Below are 25,265 nucleotides of genomic sequence, written 5' to 3'. Positions count from 1 at the left end.
TTCCTTTATTTTTCAACTATCTCTCTAGAAAATCTACATCGGCAGCAAAGACATATGAAACAGTAATAACGGTATTTTGCAGATCTACAGAAATTATCTCACAAATACATAAATAATTGAACTGAAAAATTTAATCAAGTTGAAAAATTTAGTCAAGTTAAGAACTTTTTTTCAATATGTATTAAATCATTTTCCTCTTAGTTATATACTACAGTGGAATTTATGTGACTCACTTAGATCGTAAGTTAGATTGTGTTTGCCTAATTGCTTTCGCGTGCGTCGTCATTGTTATAACTCATTCTATCATAAATTTTATCATAAAAATGGTACATTCCGTCTCCATCAGCTTTTCAGCAGATAAAATAAATGTAGAAGTAAAACAGAAAACTTTTGTTCCTACGGATTAGCAAATAAAGATAATTTTTTGGGAAATCCACAGGAATAAAAGTTAAAAATATTACGTGTACTTCGATATTACAATTTCTTTATTGAGGTACTTCCAAATTATTGACTGTATAGCATGGGGTGAACATGTTATATCAATCGTTGCTATTTATTAAGTTTTATCAATAAAATACATTTTAACTGGAAGAAAAATTTTTTTCTCGTCTTATCTCTCTCGGCGATTAAGAAATATAATTAACAACATTCTTCTCAATTTGACATAGGTGATTGTATGAAAGTTCGTTTAGATTTTATCTACAATTCAGTATATGTCTATGACACATGGTACACTCGCGGACATGTAGATAAAGTATTGCTTCAACTTATACTATATAGAATTTTTCGGTATTGACATAAAATGTTTAGTTATAAATATCAGGTATCGTATCTTGTACATGATCTGTATTTCGCTACTCGATTTCGCCAATCTTTTTCGAGACGAAAAATACATGACGGAACAATGTTTTATTACACATGTATTTCGTGTGTGAATATCTATATCTATATATATCTATCTATCTATCTATCTATCTATCTATCTATATATATATATATATATATATATATATATATATATATATATATATATATATATGTATATACAGTATCTGTACACCAATGCTTTAAAAAAGGAATATAAGTGTAACTTACAAGCCAATAAAAGGAACGTATAAGAAAAAATGTGGAATGTGATAATTTACATTGATGACAAATGAAATGAGAAAAGATATGTGTTTACAATATAATATAAAAATAGAAAACGAATATGAGGGAATAAAAAATGATTATTTACAGGAAATAATAATAAAAACCAGTACAATATTTCCCTCACAATTGAGTAAATAACTATTGAACAACAAATATTGTATATGACTTATCCCTATAAGGACACAATATTAACATTATGTGAATATTACTAAAAATTTAAATAATATTAAAATAACATTCCAAGAATATTATTCAATATTTTTAATATTATTTTAATGTTATTTTAATATTTCTAATATTTTGTTAATGTTATATGTCCGTTTTTACATAATATTTGCTTATAGGGATTATTCATGTCGATCAATAGATAATTAAAATTATATATCATCGATTAATAAAGTATCATAAATGCAACATATATTTACATATATGCTTCTAGAAGTATTGATGTGTTCCTCATTAACACAATAGGCGCGTAGCTAATGAATTATTTGATAAGTACGTACAATTCTAGCACAGAGTCAAAGATTAAACAGAAAAAAAAAAATTTTGTCAAATGTCAAATTCTGTACTTTAGGCCCACTATAAGGTCACCTATCTGATTTGCATCTTTGTTAAATGACTTAAACAACACTCCATCGCTATCAACACTCCATTCGCTAGCGATCGAATACTAGGCTTGTTGCTCATTGCAAACTGTAATTTCGTCTAATCATTGTTTTATCGATTTAAGAGAGATGACTATATTAATAACGTACCTTCAACGCACTCATTGGAGTTGTTAATTTGGAACTTTTGCTCCCCAGTCCCATCTACTTCAGCGTCCGTTAAAGTTTCGTATGTCTCATTGTTACTGCAATAAAGTATATATTTTTTTAGTTCTAACATAGAGAAAATCGTGAATAGATAGAGATACCGATTTATTATTCTGCTTACCTATTTCTAAAATGTACCAGCTGTACGTTTGCAGATTCCAATTGCTCTATAAGATCTTTATTAGCTTGTTGCAATTTTCGTATGGTGTTTGTAGCAGCGTCAACCTCATCCTGAGCAGTGGCCAACTCTTTCTTCAACTCCTCTACTCTTGCTCTCAATCGTTTCACTTCCATTTCATATTGCTCGGACCGTCTCATCGCGTGTGATAACTCCGTTGTTTTCTCTGCTAAAGACTGTTTCAGTGTCGCCTGATACTGCTTCACTTCAAGCAACACCTGTGGGCAAAAGAAACAAAGTAATGATACTCATTTTAAGAAGCCTTACTCGATGCGATTATCGAACAGACCATGTTGCGAACTAGAATTTCATGCTGTAATTGTCTAGTGTCTGTGTCGGCCGTAGATACCGGTCGTGGTCGCCGTGATTCTATTCCTTCTTGCAGTTCGTATAGTTTTAAACGGAGCAGCTTGTTTTCTCGTTCTAAAGAAATTTTTTCAGTTTCTAGTTTCTCCCTTTTACTCCATTCTACTGCGTTTTCAGCTTGAAGTTTCTCTAGCTAAAATTTTGGAATACGAAGATGTAAATGTAGTTCTCTCTATAATACTCTATAATAATAATAATATGCATATAAAAATAAAAAAGTATAAACTTTAATATTTTATTGATTAATATTTAACAATTTCTTTAAAGAATACATGATTGTACTTATATAATATAAATAGCTTACTTCTGTCCTTAATTCAGTCAAACGAAAGTCCATGCTCTCCCCCTCACTTGTATTGTCTATCAAATCCACTATATGTTCATCATTAAGTTCGAGTTGAAAACGTTCTTTTAGCTCTGATAAATCTTTCATTGCGTCAGCTTTACTCTCAGATAAATCCTTACATTGCTCTCTTAATTGTTTAACCTCGGCTTTCAATTTTTCTACAGTCCGATGCAAAGAATTGTTTTCCCTTATAAAACAAAAGTAAAATAAATTGATGTATGATGTAAATTAGTTAATTTAAAATATTGATTCGTATACTTACTCTCTTTCCGCAGAAATAGTTTTCGTTGCCTCTTCCAATTTTATTTGCAAAGTTGACATTTTTTGAGTTAAATCTACATTATATATATCTAATGGCGATGATGGTTTCTCCAGCCCGTCCTTTTTGGTATTATTCTCCGTGATTAGTTTCGTAACGACTTTATCTAAAGAATTATTGGGACTTTCCTTATATAATTCAACCGCGTGTTTTGGCACAGCACCTTGCAACACATACTCCTCGATATCTCTTTCTGGCAAGATACTGTGACCTCCCGAAGCAACGTTCGATGTTTCATGCGAATTTTTACAAGACAACATATCCCTTTGTGCGTCTAATGCGTCACTAGCCTCGACGCTGTTATAAAACTCCAGTTGCTCGTCTAATCCAAAGGTAGTTCTTAATTGCGGAACTGATTCCAGAATGGTAAAAATGTGTTGGTCAAACTGCCCAGCGTGTTTCAAGAGTATCATATGTATCTTCTCCATCTCTTTCTTCAGCTGTTCATTCTGTAATTCTAATTCTTGAGATTCGTGCTTGAAAGTATTAGCGTCTTTGACGGCAATCTCTAATTTCGCCCTAAGAGCTTTCGCCTCGTCTCTAGCGGCGTTTCTCTCGTTCCTAACTTTACTCCACTTCTCGCGCCAATTGGCAGTACAGTCAGACCACCATCGCATCGTTTTTTCCATTTGTGCTGCTCGCGCTCTTGCCTCCTCGAGCTCACGTTGTCGTAAGGCCTGTTTGATGAGAAAATACAATAATTAATCGACAAAATAATTAATAAACAAACAATACTATAGTCAATCAAATCTCTTGGAAAATATATTTATAATTAACATAGACTTTAATTTATAATTATACACATCAAAAATGCTAAGAGCTTTATAAATTGCCTCTGTATCTTGATACGTTAACGCTTCGTTAGTATTTATACTAACATTGTAGTCGTCGCAGTTACTTATCAAAATCAGAAGTAATGTGGTACTCTAAGAATTAAGATGAAGCCTTGATAAAATGAAATCAAGACAATGTTGGCATCAAGACAAAGACAATCTTTTTAAAGAAATTATTCATAGAAGTCTCCAAAGCATAATTATATACATATATGTACATTATTTTTAAAATATAAAACGCCCTAACTGTAAAAAAGATAAATGTAAACATTTAAATATAATTACTTAGAGAATTAAATAATTATTTAGCAAAATAGCAATAAGTAACTTAACTTGTATCACTCATTGTAAAAAATTATTTAAGGGGGAAACCTCCTGTAAAATCGATTTTTTTCACGTTTTCTATTTTTTGCTTAAATTCTTAGGAAAACATATGGAAAAGAACATTAGAACACTTATAAGAGACTTCCTTTTATGTTAATTTCAAAGAAAGGTCAGTCGACCAGCGGCCGGAGCGCGTAGGTATACAAACATCTACCGACAAAAGAAGCCATACTGCTCGTAAAAAAAAATAGCGCAATTCCAGGAATTTCAGGAAGAGGAAGACCTGCTATACAGCCCTGGAATCATTGAATGATCAAAAATGGAGGTTTTAAATCAATTACAATTTTTTACGATTTTTTCATTACAAAAACATTAAACGTCGTTTTCTCAAAACGCTAAATTTTGTGCACCGTGCAATGTAACTCAAAAACTACTTGACCGATCAGCTTCAAATTTTACATACTCATTCTTCAACTATCTCGCCTCAGCATATACCTATCCGATCATTAATATTTTGCTTTAAACAATAATTATTAAAAAAAATTATGTCTTTTTGTTTATGTCGCCGTTTTTGCAATTTTATGAATTTTATTAATTATTTAGATATATGCTGTGCGTTTTTATAAACTAACGAAATTTTCTTGAAATTTTTGTTTCACTTTAATTTTGTGACCTCGGCGTTGCACGGCGTAAATTCAAGGAGCCAACTTCAAGCAACTGTTGTATTGAAATTTTTCAACACCAAAAAATTTTTTATAATTAGCTTAGCTTAAATAGTGAATATTATCTAGATTAGTATTTTATCTAGATCCAATAAATTTTGTCATTTAAAAAAAAATTGAGAAAAATCGGCCGTTTACTTGAGGTTCCCCCCTTAATTGTTAAATTGTAACATTTGAGAAAATTTATTGGCAAACAATACAACGGCCTGACAGACTGTTATCATATGTTTCCATTAATTTTATAAGTTTCTTACAATAAAAAATGTATATTTTTAATTACTCTGAATACTTGTAAATAGAGGAGGCAGAGAAAGATGTTTTAAAACAATTAAAGTAACAAAACGATAGGCTCTTTTCTGATACTATCAATAATTAATGTTGTATAACAGGGCTAATACCCATTTCCATCAATGTAGATTAACTTTGATCAGTTTAACTTTATCTTTTTCCAATTTTTAGAACTAAAGAAAGATAAAGAGTAAGTTAAATTGAGATCAAAGTTAATCTGCGTTGGTATGTATAAGTGAACCAGGCCAGTTAATAATGTCAGAACAAAAATAAATAATGTAATAACAATTCGCAATATTTACAATTTAATGACAGAGACGTTTCAATCTTTTACATAAAAATCATTTTCAGTGTCCGTTGATATTACAAATAAGCATGTTACAAAAAGACCTGTTTTTACTGTGTTTGGGGGAAAGTAAAATGAACATCATTTCTTATAGAAATTTGCTTTTCTTATAAATATTTGAAAATATCAGACATAATTGCAAGTTTGAACAGTTCGAATTAACTTCACCCATTCAGTAGCTAATATTCATGCAATATTACCTGCATGTATTGTAATATGTATTCATGGTAAGAACTTATTCTATTAAAGAGGGTAAATCATTTTTTTCTTTTGGCCTAAACACACAACCCATCTAATAAAAAAACTAATAAAAGACTAATACTAGATCTTGACCAGTAAAACTCCTATTCCATTGTAATTCCTATTCTATTGTACTAGAAACTGACTCTCTTTAGCTTATTTCTATCTTCCAATAATAAAATACATTCAAACTTTTGGAACAAGGTTTGGTTCATGCATTTAAGTTAGTTTTTGTTTGCTGTAAAAAACAGCTGTAAAAAAACAGCATCTATATATAAGCAGCGAGAAATAAAAAAATTGTCTACAGAAAAAATTCGATTTAGTTCTATTTTATTGCTATATAACATATTTTAGCAAGTAACAACAAGTGCACAAACTTGCCCTTGTGTCTGATATTTTTGCTATTTAATTTAGCATTTTTATAAAATATTTTGTAAATAAGACAGATGAGGAAATACATAAATACTCAATACTGCGATAAAAAAATTCAAATAATAAATTGGTGTCTGTGGGACTCTTACAATTTTTCAACTGTTCTGTATTACCTGTTTCCTTGGGAATGACAAATGATATATGAAAGTACTTTCACATGTCATTTGTCATCACCAAACACTTCAGTGATCCCATTGTCCAATATTTAAAGAAGGATTGGGGATGTCAAAGAAGTTGTTGGTAAATACAGTTTCAATAGCGGTTTGTAAAGTGATAAACATGAAGCCTGCTCATATTGACTTTTCATATAATGCACATATAAATGAGTATAATACAATTGAAATATATGAGAACAATATTTTTATGACATAATCAAAACAAAAGTAAACATAAATCATGTTATAAACATAGAACAGGGTGGGAATAAACTATGTGGTACCAAGATATAAATTGATGCACGATACGAATTTGGCTTGCATAGAATTACCTCATTAGACTCCCATTCGCTGTCTACGTAACGCGACGAGGATTGCACCTCGTGCTCTCGCGTATATCGCCGCGAGGAGGTCCCGCTTGTTGTCGACTGTGCCATAGTACACGGCGCGTAACCTACAACTTTGTTTTTGTTCACGGCCCCGGGCAATTCTTCCGAAACGCTGTTTCGTGCCAGTGCTGCACCTTCCAGCTTCGATTTAATGCCAATTGCACATTGTTCCTCCCTTAATCGCGCCTCAAGTGTCGTCAAACTCGATTGAATAAAAAAATTTCGTACATATCACTGACGACGATATTACTCTCGTATACGTATAAACATCCGCACGTCCGGTACCATAATGTCATAAACACGAATGACCACGAATGACCACCGACCATCACTGACGACCAATAATAAACACTGACAACTGCTGACAACAGCCATCTCCCTTTCGGAAGAAGGCAAGCTCGAGAACTTCGAGAGTTGTCCGGACTGCTGCGCGCGTAAATTCGAAACGTTATAAATATTATACATGAATATTACATATTAAAAATTAAATATTAAAATAATATTCCAAGAATATTATTCAATATTTTTAATATTATTTAAATATTACAGGAATATTGTATTAATATGTCCACTTTATATAATATTCATGATATATTATTTTAATATCTCTGGCCTATGAATAGAAAAATGTAATATATAATTAAATAATTTTTACAAGTTCAAAAAACAATAGATTTTATATTATTGCTTTTACAAGGCAAGTAAACGAGCCTTTTCTTGGAATGTTAAGAAAATTATCAAAATTTTGATCAAGTTTTAAAGAATTAGAAATTTGATCTTTTTAGGTAATAAAAATTGAAATCATTTGTTGATACAATATCTTACATAAAATTCTTTTATCCTATATTACGAAGAGCGCAATTTTTTTCTCGACGTTATTTTCGATTTTATTAAAATTTTTCACCTAGAAAATTCAATACATCTAAAGTTTATAAACATAAAATTTATTACTATGAATATTATTACAGACATCTGAATTTATCTTCGCTTTCTACCGCCAACCTTCTTGTGCAAATCCCGCTTGCCTTTTCCAGCCTTGGGTTTTTTAGCGGTTTTACTTTTACTGTTTTTAAGAGCGCCTTTTTTCTTTTTACCACCTCTTGTTGTAGACTGCTTTATCCTGTAACGCAAATAAATAAACATTGTATTATTATTATTACATAATATCTAGATTAAATCTATGCTAGTAAAAAGTTACTCTGCAACTCCCGTCGAGTAATCATCGCGTAGAATCTTTGTATTGCTCTTCAAAACGCTATCCACCAGGCTTTGATTTTGACGTTTCTCTTGGCTAACGTTTAACGGAGGTGCTTTCCTTTTTCTTTTCATTCCCGACACCTCCTTGGCAATTCCTTTTGCATCTTTCTCTTTTGGCAATCTGTAAGTTTTACGTCGTATCGTTTCAGTGAAAACAATTTTATAATAGATAAGTTGCAATATTTAAAGAGTATACCTAGATTGAAATTTTCCGACAGATGCGGTAGATGTACGCGCTATAGTTAAAGCTTCAGAAAGCTGTTGAGAACTTGAAAAGTGTTCTCTAGTGGGCAAACCAACTCTCGGTAATTTGATCTTTTTTGCTCTGGCTATATTGCGAAGCCTTTGTAATTCATTCTTGGATTGTCTCTCCTGCTTAGCTGTTTTAATTTTAGTAAATGGATCATCAGTCAGATTATCATTGTCTTTAGCCTCTATCAACCATTCTTTCTGTTCCTGGGTCTTTGCTCGTTTGTAACCATATGTTGGAATCCATTTCTAAAATAAGATTAGGCATTTAAGTATACTGAAAAATTTATTATAAACTTTTTATTCATTAAACGATTAATTTATTAATAATTTAATGTTATGTATGTGTGTGTATAATGTTAAATAGAGATAATTATCAGCAAATTAATTATATATATATATATATATATATATATATATATATATCAAACTAGAATAATTTCTTAAAAAATCTCAACATATAAATAGAATAGTTTTTTAAAAATAAATCTTGCCTTTAATTCCTCGTCCCACTTCAGTTTGGATCTTCCCTTCTTCTTGGTTTGTATTCCCTTCTCTTTAGCAAATTGCTGCCACTTGGTCAAAGGTTTAGGTTTCGGAATGACACGCGAACGAGGCAATACGTACTCAGGCTTAGGCAATGTAGCCACTATAGCTTCATCCACCCGTTCCACTGGGAGTTCCCAGATTTTATTTATCAGTAATTGTACATTGTCTCTTGTCAGGGTTTTCAAGTATGAATCTGGTTTCGACCTGCAGATACAACAAGTATTATAGATATTTTTCAAATAAACCCGCAGAAGACTTTCTTACAGAGCTATTAAATATGTGTATAAGATTGATGTTACTTGAGAGCTTTCTCGTCCAAAACGTTGTAGTCCGACGCGAGTAGAGTTCCCAGATCAAAGTCGAGCTCCACATCCTTATGCACCTTCGTCGATTTACTTAAATCCGCTTTTCCTTGATCATCTTCCAAGATCGACTTGACAAGATCCATCGCGAGGTTACACAAGTCTTCCCAACGCGAATTTGAGGTTAGGCGAGCTCAGGCGAGCTCACGTGATCCAAGTCAGTTTGTAGCTGCACCGTGCCACACATCGTGCTGCACTTTTCGCCGTCAAAAGCTTCGTTCATGTAATCCGAATGACTCGAACCAGAGAGGAACCTGAGAGCGGCCACGGCGGCCTTTTTCCTATAACGCTTCGAAACTCCCGTACACTAGTGACGCACATCTATTCTGGTCAGAATAGGAACTACGTGTCACATCCATTTTGCAACCCGCCGTTAAAAACAGTGTGGATGTTAGCACGGACAACAACCCACATCCATCTTTCGAGAAATGGATGTAGGTTGTTGTCCGTGCTAACATCCATTTTGCTGCAAATAAAATCTGAGGCGTATCGCGTATGTTGCATCCAGAACAGGGGTCGAGAATGTGCACAAATGATTAATTACGTCTACTTTCGCGTAATTTTTTATTTATTATAATCTGAATTATTTACATTAACATTGATATTAATACATATCAATACGTTTATGCCCATATTTTGCACAATCATATTTTTACTTAAAAAAGATGTTTAATAGTAACAGAGAGAATTTGGTTCTTTAATAAAGAAACATTCATTTTACGCAGTACTTAAAAAATAATTGTAATTAACATCGCATCATATGATGAAGAAGAAATAAATGTCTTTCCACGAATAAATATACCATCTTTTTATTTTTACATAATTCTTTATTATTTAAATGTCTGCAAATTATGCTTTTGAAAAAATTAGCTTTTTTAATTTTTTTAAATCTTGACGCAACTCTCTCTCTCACTCTTTCTCTCTTTCTCTCTTTCTCTTTTAACGTGATTGTCCTTTAATTGTTTAGGCCTTCAGTTAGAGAGAGAGAAAGCATCACGGTGATAGACATGGAGCAAGCGGCGATGTTATCTCTATGGATACCTTCCTCTTCACTCTCCTCTCGACCCTTCACATTTTCCGTGCTACGTTTAGGCCGTAAAATTCAGAAAGAGGATTTCGGACGATTTCTGCGCAGGGACGTAGAGAAACTAGAAAGCGCCCACACTTTTTTTATTATGTTACAATGGCATATACACGCATACGCATGATTTACAAATGACAATACGCGCGATTAATATGGCACAATAAATAATAATAATAATAATAATAATAATAATGTAACAAAAATCAATGAAATATATGGATACTTGAGTATTATTTTTATTCTCTAACTTACAAACGTGAAGATTATTGATCTGATTTTAATACAACCTTTCAACAGTTTTTACGAAATATCACGTAAAGAATAATCAAAACTTTACAAAAAAAATTAATTAAGAATTATATAATAATATACGATATAAGGTATTGAAGTGTTAATCAGTAAAGTAACGGATTTTAATCAAATTCTTCTCGATATTAATCGATGGCAATTGTGGAAATGATGGAAATGGGATGGCAATGGGATGGAAATATTGGAATGAATGCAATGATGTTAATGGAATGGCAATAATGGAAATGATGACAATGACAATATATATAGCCTGACGGCAATGACAGCAATGGTGGAAATGATGGCAATTATGACAATGTTCTCGATGTTAATGATGGCAATGGAATGGCAATATGGAAATGGAATCGCATAATGGAATGAATGCAATGATGGAAATGTTATCAAAAAGATGGCAATGATCGCAATAATAAAAATGGTGGCAATGTCGGCAGTGGCGGCAATGGCGTAATAATAATGGCAATGATGAAAATGGGATGACAATGATGGCAACGATGGCAATAATGACAATGATGGAAAAGATGAAAAATAGGCCATCCCATTGGATGGCATTGATGGAAAGAATGCAATTATGGAAAGAATGCAATGATGGAAATTATATCAATTAGATAGCAATGATAGCAGTGGCGGAAATGGTGGTATTTGTGACAATGACAGTAATGGAATAAATGCAATGATGGTGTAATAATGGTAATGGAATGGCAAAAATGGAAATGATAAAAGTGACAATGACGGCAATTATAACAATTATTGCAATGATGGCATTAATAGTAATGATGGAAATGGTAGCAAAGAAAATGCAATGATGAAAATGATATGGCAATGGAATGGCAAAATTGAAATGAATGCAATGATGGCAATAATGGGACTGCTGGCAATGATGGGAATTGTAGAAATAATGGAAGTGTAATGGCAATGGGATGGATATGATGTAATGAATGCTATGGTGACAATGACGGCAATGAAAATGGCAATGATGGAAATGATGGCAATAATGGGAATGATGGCAATAGTGGCATTAGTGATAATGATGGCAATGATGACAATAATGGGATTGCTGTTAATGGTGAGGAGATAGTCCAATAAATTTCTGCAAAATTAAAAAAAACTTGGAAAAAGTTCACTTTTGACATAGTCCAATTTTGGTCAATTTTTTGCAAAAAACTTGAACAAAAATGATGAATTTCCGCAAAGTTAACAAAAAAATAGGAAAAAAACTGACTTCTGACATCTATATCCCAAGCAGAACAGTGAGTCATCACTACATCAAAATGATATCAAATGATCATTAAGTCACTTTTTGATCAATTACGATTTGATGTCACTTTGACTTACTGTTCTGCTTGGGATTAATCTCAGCGGACAAACGGTGAGAAATAGTCCGACTTTGGTCGATTTTTTGACAAAAACTTGACCAAAAATGTTAAATTTCTTCAAAATTAACAAAAAACTTGGACAAAATTCTTCTGACATCTATATTAATCTCTAGCGACCAAACGGTAAGAGATAGTCCAATTTTGGTCAATTTTTTGCGAAAAACTTGAACAGAAATGATGAACTGCCATCTTTGCCAACATCGCCATCATTGTCACCAATTCTATCACTTCCACCATTGCTATCATTGTCATCGTTGACATTTTTGCCATCATTGGCATCCCATTACAATCATTGCCATTATTGGCAATGACGCCATTTTCGCCATGGCATAGTTGACAATGGCTGCGTTCAGCAGACTCAACAGTTTAGTGAGCGTTTGCTGTTATTGGTGTATTCTTCTAAATCTAAAAGTCTGATTGGATGATCTAGAAGAATATCTCAACATGTTGAGTCTGCTGAACGCAGTCAATGATGGCAATGATGACAATAGTAGAAACGATGGAAATGGTAGCAATATTGGAAATGTCGGCAATGGTGGCACTTATGTAGTGGTGGCACTTATGGCACTATTTGTAATGATGACAATGATAGCAATGATGACAATAATGGGAATGATGGCAATTGTAGAAATGACGGAAATGGGATGGAAATAATGGAATGAATATTATTTATCCAATATTTCTGTGTTCTGCTAGTCACCAAAAGAGTTCTAACTCATATCATAATGGATCGAATCGCTAAAGTGAAAACCGAAAGACTTATATCAAAGTTCGAAATTTCTGAGTAAAATTTTTTTTGCGAATTTCTCCAATATTTCTGTGTTCTGAGAGCCCTCAAAAGAGTTCTAACTTTTATCATGATCGATCGAATCGCTAAAGTGAAAAACTAAAGTGTTATATCAGTCAAAGACCGAAATATTTGAGTAAAATTTTTTTGCGTCTTTCTCCAATATCTCTGTGTTCTGATAGCCCCCAGAAGAGTTCTAACTTTTATCATGATGAATCGAATCGCTAAAGTGAAAAACGAAAAACGAAAGACTTATATCAGTCAAAGTTTAAAATACTTGAGTAAAATTTTTTTGCGTCTTTCTCCAATATCTCTGTGTTCTGATAGCCCCCAGAAGAGTTCTAACCTTTATCATAATGGAACGAATCGCTAAAGTGAAAATCGAAAGACTTATATCCGTCAAAGTTCGAAATTTTGAGTAAAATTTTTTTTGCGAATTTCTCCAGTATTTCTGTGTTCTGATAGCTCCTAGAAGAGTCCTAACTTTTATCATGATGAATCGAATCGTTAAAGTGAAAATCGAAAGACTTATATCCGTCAAAGTTCGAAATTTTTGAGTAAAACTTTTTTTGCGAGTTTCTTCAATATTTCTGTGTTCTGATAGCCCTCAGAAGAGTTCTAACTTTTATCATGATCGATCAAATTGCTAAAGTGAAAAACTAAAGTGTTATATCAGTCAAAGTCCGTAATATTTGAGTAAAATTTTTTTTGCGTCTTTCTCCAATATCTATGTGTTCTGATAGCCCCCAGAAGAGTTCTAACTTTTATCATGAGGAATCGAATCGCTAAAGTGAAAAACGAAAGACTTATATCAGTCAAAGTTTAAAATTCTTGAGTAAAATTTTTTTTGCGAATTTCTCCAATATATTTGTGTTCTGATAGCCCCTAGAAGAGTTCTAACTTTTATCATGATGAATCGAATCGCTAAAGTGAAAATCGAAAGACTTATATCCATCAAAGTTCGAAATATTTGAGTAAAATATTTTTTGCGAATTTCTCCAATATTTCTGTGTTCTGATAGCCCCTAGAAAAGTTCTAACTTTTATCATGATGAATCGAACCGCTAAAGTGAGAACGAAAGACTTATATCAGTCAAAGTTCGAAATTTTTGAGTAAAATTTTTTTTGCGAATATCTCCAATATTTCTGTGTTCTGATAGCCCCCAGAAGAGTTCTAACTTTTATCGTAATGGATCGAATCGCTAAAGTGAAAATCGAAAGACTAATATCAGTCAAAGTTCGACAGTTTGAGTAAAAGTTTTTTTGCGTCTTTTTCCAATATCTCTGTGTTCTGATAGCCCCCAGAAGAGTTCTAACTTTTATCATGATTGATAGAATCGCTAAAGTGAAAAACGAAAGGCTTATATCAGTCAAAGTTCGAAATTTTTGAGTAAAATTTTTTTTGCGAATTACTACGATATTTCTGTGTTCTGATAGCCCCTAGAAGAGTTCTAACTTTTATCATGATGAATCGAATCGCTAAAGTGAAAAACGAAAGATTTATATCGGTCAAAGTTCGAAAGTAGGGGTTAAATTTTTTTTGCGAATTTCTCCAATATTTCTGTGTTCTGAGAGCCCTCAAAAGAGTTCTAACTTTTATCATGATCGATCGAATCGCTAAAGTGAAAATCGAAAGACTTATATCCGTCAAAGTTCGAAATTTTGAGTAAAATTTTTTTTGCGAATTTCTCCAGTATTTCTGTGTTCTGATAGCCCCCAGAAGAGTTCTAACTTTTATCATGATCGATCAAATCGCTAAAGTGAAATACGAAAGGCTTATATCAAAGTTCGATACTTTTGAGTAAAATTTTTTTTGCGAATTTTTCCAATATTTCTGTGTTCTGATAGCCCCTAGAAGACTTCTAACTTTTATCATAATGGATCAAATCGCTAAAGTGGTAAACGAAAGAGTTATATCAGTCACAGTTCGAAATTTTTGAATAAAGTTGGTTTTTTTCCGAATTTCTCCAATATCTCTGTGTTCTGATAGTCCACAGAAGAGTTGTAACTTTTATCACGATGTATCGAATTGTTGAAGTGAAAAAGGGAAGACTTATATCAGTCAAATTTCGAAATTTTTGAGTAAAATTTTTTTTGCGAATATCTTTAATATCTCTGTGTTCCCATAGCCCCGAGAAGAGTTCTAACTTTTATCATTATGGATCAAATCGTTAAAGTGAAAAACGAAAGAGTTATATCAATCAAAGTATAAAATTTTTGAGTAAAACTTTTTTGCGAATTTCTCAAATATCTCAGTGTTTTTATAGCCCCCAGAAGAGTTCTAACTTTTATCATAATAGATCGAATCGCTAAAGTGCAAGACGAAAGAGTTATATCAGTCACAGTTTGAAATTTTTGAATAAAATTGGTTTTTTTCCGAATTTCTCCAATATCTCTGTGTTCTGATAGCCCACAGAAGAGCTGTAACTTTTATCACGATGTATCGAATTGTTGAAGTGAAAAAGGCAAGACTTATATCAGTCAAATTTCGAAATTTTTAAGTAAAATTTTTTTTGCGAATATCTTTAATATCTCTGTGTTCTCATAGCCCCGAGAAGAGTTCTAACTTTTATCATTATGGATCAAATCGTTAAAGTGAAAAACGTAAGAGTTATATCAATGAAAGTATGAAATTTTTTAGTAAAACTTTTTTGCGAATTTCTCAAATATCTCTGTTTATATAGCCCCCAGAAGAGTTCTAAATTTTATTATAATAGACCGAATCGCTAAAGTGCAAGACGATAGTGTTATATCAGTCAAAGTTCGAAATATTTGAGTAAAATTGGTTTTTTTCCGAATTTCTCCAATATCTCTGTGTTGTGATAGCCCACAGAAGAGTTGTAACTTTTATCACGATGTATCGAATTGCTGAAGTGAAATAGGGAAGACTTTTATCAGTCAAATTTCGAAATCGTTGAGTAAAATTTTTTTTGCGAATTTCTTTAATATCTCTGTGTTCTCATAGCCCCGAGAAGAGTTCTAACTATTATCATTATGGATCAAATCGTAAAAGTCAAAAACCAAAGGGTTATATCAATCAAAGAACTAAAATTTGAGTAATACTTTTTTGCGAATATCTCAAATATCTTTGTGTTTTTATAGCCCCCAGAAGAGTTCTAACTTTATCATAATAGATCGAATCGCTAAAGTGCAAGACGAAAGAGTTATATCAGTCAAAGTTCGAAATTTTTGAATAAAATTGATTTTTTTCCGAATTTCTCCAATATCTCTGTGTTCTGATAGCCCACAGAAGAGTTGTAACTTTTATCACGATGTATCGAATTGTTGAAGTGAAAAAGGGAAGACTTATATCAGTCAAATTTCGAAATTTTTGTGTAAAATTTTTTTTGCGAATATCTTTAATATCTCTGTGTTCTCATAGCCCCGAGAAGAGTTCTAACTTTTAACATTATAGATCAAATCGTTAAAGTGAAAAACGAAAGAGTTATATCAATCAAATTACGAAATTTTTGAGTATTACTTTTTTGCGAATTTCTCAAATATCTCAGTGTTTTTATAGCCCCCAGAAGAGTTCTAACTTTTATCATAATAGATCGAATCGCTAAAGTGCAAGACGAAAGAGTTATTACAGTCAAAGTTCGAAATTTTTGAGTAAAATTGGTTTTTTTCCGAATTTCTCCAATATCACTGTGTACTGATAGCACACAGAAGAGTTGTAACTTTTATCACGATGTATCGAATTGTTGAAGTGAAAAAGGGAAGACTTATATCAGTCAAATTTCGTAATTTTTGAGTAAAATTTTTTTTGCGAATTTCTTTAATATCTCTGTGTTCTCATAGCCCCGAGAAGAGTTCTAACTTTTATCATTATGGATCAAATTGTTAAAATGAAAAACCAAAGAGTTATATCAATCAAAGTACTAAATTTTTGAGTAAAACTTTTTTGCGAATTTCTCAAATATCTCTGTGTTTTTATATCCCCCAGAAGAGTACTAACTTTTATCATAATAGATCGAAACGCTAAAGTGCAAGACGAAAGAGTTATATCAGTCAAAGTTCGAAATTTTTGAGTAAAATTTGTTTTTTTCCGAATTTCTCCAATATTTCTGTGTTCTGATAGCCCACAGAAGAGTTGTAACTTTTATCACGATGTATCGAATTTTTGAAGTGAAAAAGGGAAGACTTATATCAGTCAAATTTTGAAATTTTTGAGTGAAATTTTTTTGCCAATTTCTTTAATATCTCTGTGTTCTCATAGCCCCGAGAAGAGTTCTAACTTTTATCGTTATGGATCAAATCGCTAAAGTGAAAAAAGAAAGAGTTATATCAATCAAAGTACGAAATTTTTGAGTAAAACTGTTTTGCGAATTTCTCAAATATCTCTGTGTTTTTATAGCCCCCAGAAGAGTTCTAACTTTTATCATAATCGATCGAATCGCTAAAGTGAAAAACGAAAGAGTTACATCAATCAAAGTACGAAATTTTTGAGTAAAACTTTTTTGCGATTTTCTCAAATATCTCTGTTATTTTATAGCCCCCAGAAGAGTTCTAACTTTTATCATAATAGATCGAATCGCTAAAGTGCACGACGAAAGAGTTATATCAGTCAAAGTTCGAAATTTTTGAGTAAAATTGGTTTTTTTCCGAATTTCTCCAATATTTCTGTGTTCTGATAGCCCACAGAAGAGTTGTAACTTTTATCACGATGTATCGAATTTTTGAAGTGAAAAAGGGAAGACTTATATCAGTCAAATTTTGAAATTTTTGAGTGAAATTTTTTTTGCGAATTTCTCAAATATCTCTGTGTTTTTATAGCCCCCATAAGAGTTCTAACTTTTATCATAATCGATCGAATCGCTAAAGTGAAAAGGAAAGAGTTACATCTATCAAAGTACGAAATTTTTGAGTAAAACTTTTTTGCGATTTTCTCAAATATCTCTGTTATTTTATAGCCCCCAGAAGAGTTCTAACTTTTATCATAATAGATCGAATCGCTAAAGTGCAAGACGAAAGAGTTATATCAGTCAAAGTTCGAAATTTTTGAGTAAAATTTGTTTTTTTCCGAATTTCTCCAATATTTCTGTGTTCTGATAGCCCACAGAAGAGTTGTAACCTTTATCACGATGTATCGAATTTTTGAAGTGAAAATGGGAATACTTATATCAGTCAAATTTAAAAATTTTTGAGTGAAATTTTTTTTGCGAATATCTTTAATATCTCTGTGTTCTCATAGCCCCAGTAGAGTTCTAACTTTTATCATAATAGATCGAATCGCTAAAGTGCAAGACGAAAGAGTTATATCAGTCAAAGTTCGAAATTTTTGAGTAAAATTTGTTTTTTTCCGAATTTCTCCAATATTTCTGTGTTCTGATAGCCCACAGAAGAGTTGTAACTTTTATCACGATGTATCGAATTTTTGAAGTGAAAAAGGGAAGACTTATATCAGTCAAATTTTGAAATTTTTGAGTAAAATTTTTTTTGTGAATTTCTTTAATATCTCTGTGTTCTCATAGCCCCGAGAAGAGTTCTAACTTTTATCATTATGTATCAAATCGTTAACGTGAAAAACCAAAGACTTATATCAATCAAAGTACGAAATTTTTGAGTAAAACTATTTTGCGAATTTCTCAAATATCTCTGTGTTTTTATAGCCCCCAGAAGAGTTCTAACTTTTATCATTATAGATCGAATCGCTAAAGTGCAAGACGAAAGGGTTAGATCAGTCAAATTTTGAAATGTTTTAGTAAAATTGGTTTTTTTCCGAATTTCTCCAATATTTCTGTGTTCCGATAGCCCACAGAAGAGTTGTAACTTTTATCACAATGTATCGAATTTTTGAAGTGAAAATGGGAAGACTTATATCAGTCAAATTTCGAAATTTTTGAGTAAAATTTTTTTTGCGAATTTCTTTAATATCTCTGTGTTCTCATAACCCCGAGAAGAGTTCTAACTTTTATCATTATGGATCAAATTGTTAAAGTGAAAAACCAAAGAGTTATATCAATCAAAGTACGAAATTTTTGAGTAAAACTGTTTTGCGAATTTCTCAAATATCTCTGTGTTTTTATAGCCCCCAGAAGAGTTCTAACTTTTATCATAATCGATCGAATCGCTAAAGTGAAAAACGAAAGAGTTACATCAATCAAAGTACGAAATTTTTGAGTAAAACTTTTTTGCGATTTTCTCAAATATCTCTGTTATTTTATAGCCCCCAGAAGATTTCTAACTTTTATCATAATAGATCGAATCGCTAAAGTGCAAGACGAAAGAGTTATATCAGTCAAAGTTCGAAATTTTTGAGTAAAATTGGTTTTTTTCCGAATTTCTCCAATATTTCTGTGTTCTGATAGCCCACAGAAGAGTTGTAACTTTTATCACGATGTATCGAATTTTTGAAGTGAAAAAGGGAAGACTTATATCAGTCAAATTTTGAAATTTTTGAGTGAAATTTTTTTTGCGAATTTCTTTAATATCTCTGTGTTCTCATAGCCCCGAGAAGAGTTCTAACTTTTATCATTATGGATCAAATCGCTAAAGTGAAAAACGAAAGAGTTATATCAATCAAAGTACGAAATTTTTGAGTAAAATTATTTTGCGAAATTCTCAAATATCTCTGTCTTTTTATAGCCCCCATAAGAGTTCTAACTTTTATCATAATCATTCGAATCGCTAAAGTGAAAAAGGAAAGAGTTACATCTATCAAAGTACGATATTTTTGAGTAAAACTTTTTTGCGATTTTCTCAAATATCTCTGTTATTTTATAGCCCCCAGAAGAGTTCTAACTTTTATCATAAAAGATCGAATCGCTAAAGTGCAAGACGAAAGAGTTATATCAGTCAAAGTTCGAAATTTTTTAGTAAAATTTGTTTTTTTCCGAATTTCTCCAATATTTCTGTGTTCTGATAGCCCACAGAAGAGTTGTAACCTTTATCACGATGTATCGAATTTTTGAAGTGAAAATGGGAATACTTATATCAGTCAAATTTAGAAATTTTTGAGTGAAATTTTTTTTGCGAATTTCTTTAATATCTCTGTGTTCTCATAGCCCCGAGAAGAGTTCTAACTTTTATCGTTATGGATCAAATCGCTAAAGTGAAAAAAGAAAGAATTATATCAATCAAAGTACGAAATTTTTGAGTAAAACTGTTTTGCGAATTTCTCAAATATCTCTGTGTTTTTATAGGCCCCAGAAGAGTTCTAACTTTTATCATAATAGATCGAATCGCTAAAGTGCAAGACGAAAGGGTTATATCAGACAAAGTTCGAAATTTTTGAGTAAAATTGGTTTTTTTCCGAATTTCTCCAATATCTCTGTGTTCTGATAGCCCACAGAAGAGTGGTAACTTTTATCACGATGTATCAAATTGTTGAAGTGAAAAAGGGAAGACTTTTATCAGTCAAATTTCGAAATTTTTGGGTAAAATTTTTTTGCGAATATCTTTAATATCTCTGTGTTCTCATAGCCCCGAGAAGAGTTCTAACTTTTATCATTATAGATCAAATCGTTAAAGTGAAAAACGAAAGAGTTATATCAATCAAAGTATAAAATTTTTGAGTAAAACTTTTTTGCGAATTTCTCAAATATCTCTGTGTTTTTATATACCCCAGAAGAGTTCTAACTTTATATCATAATAGATCGAATCGCTAAAGTGCAAGACGAAAGAGTTATATCAGTCACAGTTCGTAATTTTTGAATAAAATTGGTTTTTTTCCGAATTTCTCCAATATCTCTGTGTTCTGATAGCCCACAGAAGAGTTGTAACTTTTATCACGATGTATCGAATTGTTGAAGTGAAAAAGGCAAGACTTATATCAGTCAAATTTCGAAATTTTTAAGTAAAATTTTTTTTGCGAATATCTTTAATATCTCTGTGTTCTCATAGCCCCGAGAAGAGTTCTAACTTTTACCATTATGGATCAAATCGTTAAAGTGAAAAACGAAAGAGTTATATCAATCAAATTACGAAATTTTTGAGTATTACTTTTTTGCGAATTTCTCAAATATCTCAGTGTTTTTATAGCCCCCAGAAGAGTTCTAACTTTTATCATAATAGATCGAATCGCTAAAATGCAAGACGAAAGAGTTATTACAGTCAAAGTTCGAAATTTTTGAGTAAAATTGGTTTTTTTCCGAATTTCTCCAATATCACTGTGTACTGATAGCACACAGAAGAGTTGTAACTTTTATCACGATGTATCGAATTGTTGAAGTGAAAAAGGGAAGACTTATATCAGTCAAATTTCGTAATTTTGAGTAAAATTTTTTTTGCGAATTTCTTTAATATCTCTGTGTTCTCATAGCCCCGAGAAGAGTTCTAACTTTTATCATTATGGATCAAATTGTTAAAATGAAAAACCAAAGAGTTATATCAATCAAAGTACTAAATTTTTGAGTAAAACTTTTTTGCGAATTTCTCAAATATCTCTGTGTTTTTATATCCCCCAGAAGAGTTCTAACTTTTATCATAATAGATCGAATCGCTAAAGTGCAAGACGAAAGAGTTATATCAGTCAAAGTTCGAAATTTTTGAGTAACATTGGTTTTTTTCCGAATTTCTCCAATATTTCTGTGTTCTGATAGCCCACAGAAGAGTTGTAACTTTTATCACGATGTATCGAATTTTTGAAGTGAAAAAGGGAAGACTTATATCAGTCAAATTTTGAAATTTTTGAGTGAAACTTTTTTTGCGAATTTCTCAAATATCTCTGTGTTTTTATAGCCCCCATAAGAGTTCTAACTTTTATCATAATCGATCGAATCGCTAAAGTGAAAAAGGAAAGAGTTACATCTATCAAAGTACGAAATTTTTGACTAAAACTTTTTTGCGATTTTCTCAAATATCTCTGTTATTTTATAGCCCCCAGAAGAGTTCTAACTTTTATCATAATAGATCGAATCGCTAAAGTGCAAGACGAAAGAGTTATATCAGTCAAAGTTCGAAATTTTTGAGTAAAATTTGTTTTTTTCCGAATTTATCCAATATTTCTGTGTTCTGATAGCCCACAGAAGAGTTGTAACCTTTATCACGATGTATCGAATTTTTGAAGTGAAAATGGGAATACTTATATCAGTCAAATTTAAAAATTTTTGAGTGAAATTTTTTTTGCGAATATCTTTAATATCTCTGTGTTCTCATAGCCCCCAGAAGAGTTCTAACTTTTATCATAACAGATCGAATCGCTAAAGTGCAAGACGAAAGAGTTATATCAGTCAAAGTTCGAAATTTTTGAGTAAAATTTGTTTTTTTCCGAATTTCTCCAATATTTCTGTGTTCTGATAGCCCACAGAAGAGTTGTAACTTTTATCACGATGTATCGAATTTTTGAAGTGAAAAAGGGAAGACTTATATCAGTCAAATTTTGAAATTTTTGAGTAAAATTTTTTTTGTGAATTTCTTTAATATCTCTGTGTTCTCATAGCCCCGAGAAGAGTTCTAACTTTTATCATTATGTATCAAATCGTTAACGTGAAAAACCAAAGACTTATATCAATCAAAGTACGAAATTTTTGAGTAAAACTATTTTGCGAATTTCTCAAATATCTCTGTGTTTTTATAGCCCCCAGAAGAGTTCTAACTTTTATCATAATAGATCGAATCGCTAAAGTGCAAGACGAAAGGGTTAGATCAGTCAAATTCTGAAATGTTTTAGTAAAATTGGTTTTTTTCCGAATTTCTCCAATATTTCTGTGTTCTGATAGCCCACAGAAGAGTTGTAACTTTTATCACGATGTATCGAATTTTTGAAGTGAAAATGGGAAGACTTATATCAGTCAAATTTCGAAATTTTTGAGTAAAATTTTTTTTGCGAATTTCTTTAATATCTCTGTGTTCTCATAGCCCCGAGAAGAGTTCTAACTTTTATCATTATGGATCAAATTGTTAAAGTGAAAAACCAAAGAGTTATATCAATCAAAGTACTAAATTTTTGAGTAAAACTATTTTGCGAATTTCTCAAATATCTCTGTGTTTTTATAGCCCCCAGAAGAATTCTAACTTTTATCATAATCGATCGATTCGCTAAAGTGAAAAACGAAAGAGTTACATCAATCAAAGTACGAAATATTTGAGTAAAACTTTTTTGCGATTTTCTCAAATATCTCTGTTATTTTATAGCCCCCAGAAGAGTTCTAACTTTTGTCATAATAGATCGAATCGCTAAAGTGCAAGACGAAAAAGTTATATCAGTCAAAGTTCGAAATTTTTGAGTAAAATTGATTTTTTTCCGAATTTCTCCAATATTTCTGTGTTCTGATAGCCCACAGAAGAGTTGTAACCTTTATCACGATGTACCGAATTTTTGAAGTGAAAAAGGGAAGACTTATATCAGTCAAATTTCGAAATTTTTGAGTGAAATTTTTTTTGCGAATTTCTTTAATATCTCTGTGTTCTCATAGCCCCGAGAAGAGTTCTAACTATTATCATTATGGATCAAATCGGTAAAGTGAAAAACCAAAGAGTTATATCATTCAAAGTACTAAATTTTTGAATAGAACTTTTTTGCGAATTTCTCAAATATCTCTGTGTTTTTATAGTCCCCAGAAGAGTTCTAACTTTTATCATAATAGATCGAATCGCTAAAGTGCAAGATGAAAGAGTTAAATCAGTCAAAGTTCTAAATTATTGAGTAAAATTGGTTTTTTTCCGATTTTCACCAATATTTCTGTGTTCTGATAGCCCACAGAAGAGTTGTAACTTTTATCACGATGTATCGAATTTTTGAAGTGAAAAAGGGAAGACTTATATCAGTCAAATTTTGAAATTTTTGAGTGAAATTTTTTTTGCGAATTTCTTTAATATCTCTGTGTTCTCATAGCCCCGAGAAGAGTTCTAACTTTTATCGTTATGGATCAAATCGCTAAAGTGAAAAAAGAAAGAGTTATATCAATCAAAGTACGAAATTTTTGAGTAAAACTGTTTTGCGAATTTCTCAAATATCTCTGTGTTTTTATAGCCCCCAGAAGAGTTCTAACTTTTATCATAATCGATCGAATCGCTAAAGTGAAAAACGAAAGAGTTACATCAAAGTACGAAATTTTTGAGTAAAACTTTTTTGCGATTTTCTCAAATATGTCTGTTATTTTATAGCCCCCAGAAGAGTTCTAACTTTTATCATAATAGATCGAATCGCTAAAGTGCAAGACGAAAGAGTTATATCAGTCAAAGTTCGAAATTTTTGAGTAAAATTGGTTTTTTTCCGAATTTCTCCAATATTTCTGTGTTCTGATAGCCCACAGAAGAGTTGTAACTTTTATCACGATGTATCGAATTTTTGAAGTGAAAAAGGGAAGACTTATATCAGTCAAATTTTGAAATTTTTGAGTGAAATTTTTTTTGCGAATTTCTCAAATATCTCTGTGTTCTCTTAGCCCCGAGAAGAGTTCTAACTTTTATCATAATCGATCGAATCGCTAAAGTGAAATACGAAAGAGTTACATCAATCAAAGTACGAAATTTTTGAGTAAAACTATTTTGCGAATTTCTCAAATATCTCTGTGTTTTTATAGCCCCCAGAAGAGTTCTAACTTTTATCATAATAGATCGAATCGCTAAAGTGCAAGACGAAAGAGTTATATCAGTCAAAGTTCGAAATTTTTGAGTAAAATTTGTTTTTTTCCGAATTTCTCCAATATTTCTGTGTTCTGATAGCCCACAGAAGAGTTGTAACTTTTATCACGATGTATCGAATTTTTGAAGTGAAAATGGGAATACTTATATCAGTCAAATTTAAAAATTTTTGAGTGAAATTTTTTTTGCGAATATCTTTAATATCTCTGTGTTCTCATAGCCCCAGTAGAGTTCTAACTTTTATCATAATAGATCGAATCGCTAAAGTGCAAGACGAAAGAGTTATATCAGTCAAAGTTCGAAATTTTTGAGTAAAATTGGTTTTTTTCCGAATTTCTCCAATATTTCTATGTTCTGATAGCCCACAGAAGAGTTGTAACTTTTATCACGATGTATCGAATTTTTGAAGTGAAAAAGGGAAGACTTATATCAGTCAAATTTTGAAATTTTTGAGTAAAATTTTTTTTGTGAATTTCTTTAATATCTCTGTGTTCTCATAGCCCCGAGAAGAGTTCTAACTTTTATCATTATGTATCAAATCGTTAACGTGAAAAACCAAAGACTTATATCAATCAAAGTACGAAATTTTTGAGTAAAACTATTTTGCGAATTTCTCAAATATCTCTGTGTTTTTATAGCCCCCAGAAGAGTTCTAACTTTTATCATTATAGATCGAATCGCTAAAGTGCAAGACGAAAGGGTTAGATCAGTCAAATTTTGAAATGTTTTAGTAAAATTGGTTTTTTTCCGAATTTCTCCAATATTTCTGTGTTCCGATAGCCCACAGAAGAGTTGTAACTTTTATCACAATGTATCGAATTTTTGAAGTGAAAATGGGAAGACTTATATCAGTCAAATTTCG

At 31.6% G+C, this 25,265-nt stretch overlaps 2 protein-coding genes across 2 annotated transcripts; both read right to left on the bottom strand.

Moving 5' to 3' along the window:
• Nucleotides 1–467: 467 nt before the first annotated feature.
• On the bottom strand, nucleotides 468–7,277 carry LOC105205558 (coiled-coil domain-containing protein 102A). The gene is made up of 7 exons (XM_011174956.3): nucleotides 6,849–7,277; nucleotides 3,120–3,853; nucleotides 2,816–3,044; nucleotides 2,435–2,644; nucleotides 2,089–2,363; nucleotides 1,911–2,005; nucleotides 468–1,848 (listed from the first exon to the last, which is right to left on the bottom strand). The coding sequence occupies exons 1-7, from the start codon at nucleotides 6,951–6,953 to the stop codon at nucleotides 1,826–1,828; spliced, it is 1,671 nt and encodes a 556-aa protein (XP_011173258.1). The 5' UTR covers nucleotides 6,954–7,277; the 3' UTR covers nucleotides 468–1,825.
• Nucleotides 7,278–7,766: 489 nt separating this feature from the next.
• On the bottom strand, nucleotides 7,767–9,629 carry LOC105206039 (ribosome biogenesis regulatory protein homolog). The gene is made up of 5 exons (XM_039454933.1): nucleotides 9,260–9,629; nucleotides 8,906–9,164; nucleotides 8,359–8,660; nucleotides 8,104–8,283; nucleotides 7,767–8,025 (listed from the first exon to the last, which is right to left on the bottom strand). Exons 1-5 carry the CDS (start codon nucleotides 9,406–9,408, stop codon nucleotides 7,884–7,886), a joined length of 1,032 nt encoding a protein of 343 aa, XP_039310867.1. The 5' UTR covers nucleotides 9,409–9,629; the 3' UTR covers nucleotides 7,767–7,883.
• Nucleotides 9,630–25,265: the final 15,636 nt, after the last annotated feature.

This window comes from Solenopsis invicta, chromosome 11 (assembly GCF_016802725.1).
Source record: "Solenopsis invicta isolate M01_SB chromosome 11, UNIL_Sinv_3.0, whole genome shotgun sequence".
NCBI classification, from domain to species: domain Eukaryota; kingdom Metazoa; phylum Arthropoda; class Insecta; order Hymenoptera; family Formicidae; genus Solenopsis; species Solenopsis invicta.
The sequence above is the reverse complement of the archived record's forward strand: the minus strand, read 5'-3'. Positions and strand labels throughout refer to the sequence as shown.

Excerpts from the sequence above, each read along its gene's own strand:
- LOC105205558 (XM_011174956.3), bottom strand. The coding sequence starts at position 6,953 with ATGGCACAGTCGACAACAAGCGGGACCTCCTCGCGGCGATATACGCGA. Across the intron at positions 3,854-6,848 it reads GCGAATGGGAGTCTAATGAG|GCCTTACGACAACGTGAGCT; the intron begins GTAATTCTATGC and ends CTCATCAAACAG. Across the intron at positions 3,045-3,119 it reads ACTATTTCTGCGGAAAGAGA|GGAAAACAATTCTTTGCATC; the intron begins GTAAGTATACGA and ends TTGTTTTATAAG.
- LOC105206039 (XM_039454933.1), bottom strand. The coding sequence starts at position 9,408 with ATGGATCTTGTCAAGTCGATCTTGGAAGATGATCAAGGAAAAGCGGAT. Across the intron at positions 8,661-8,905 it reads AGTGGGACGAGGAATTAAAG|AAATGGATTCCAACATATGG; the intron begins GCAAGATTTATT and ends ATCTTATTTTAG. Across the intron at positions 8,026-8,103 it reads TACTCGACGGGAGTTGCAGA|GATAAAGCAGTCTACAACAA; the intron begins GTAACTTTTTAC and ends TTTGCGTTACAG.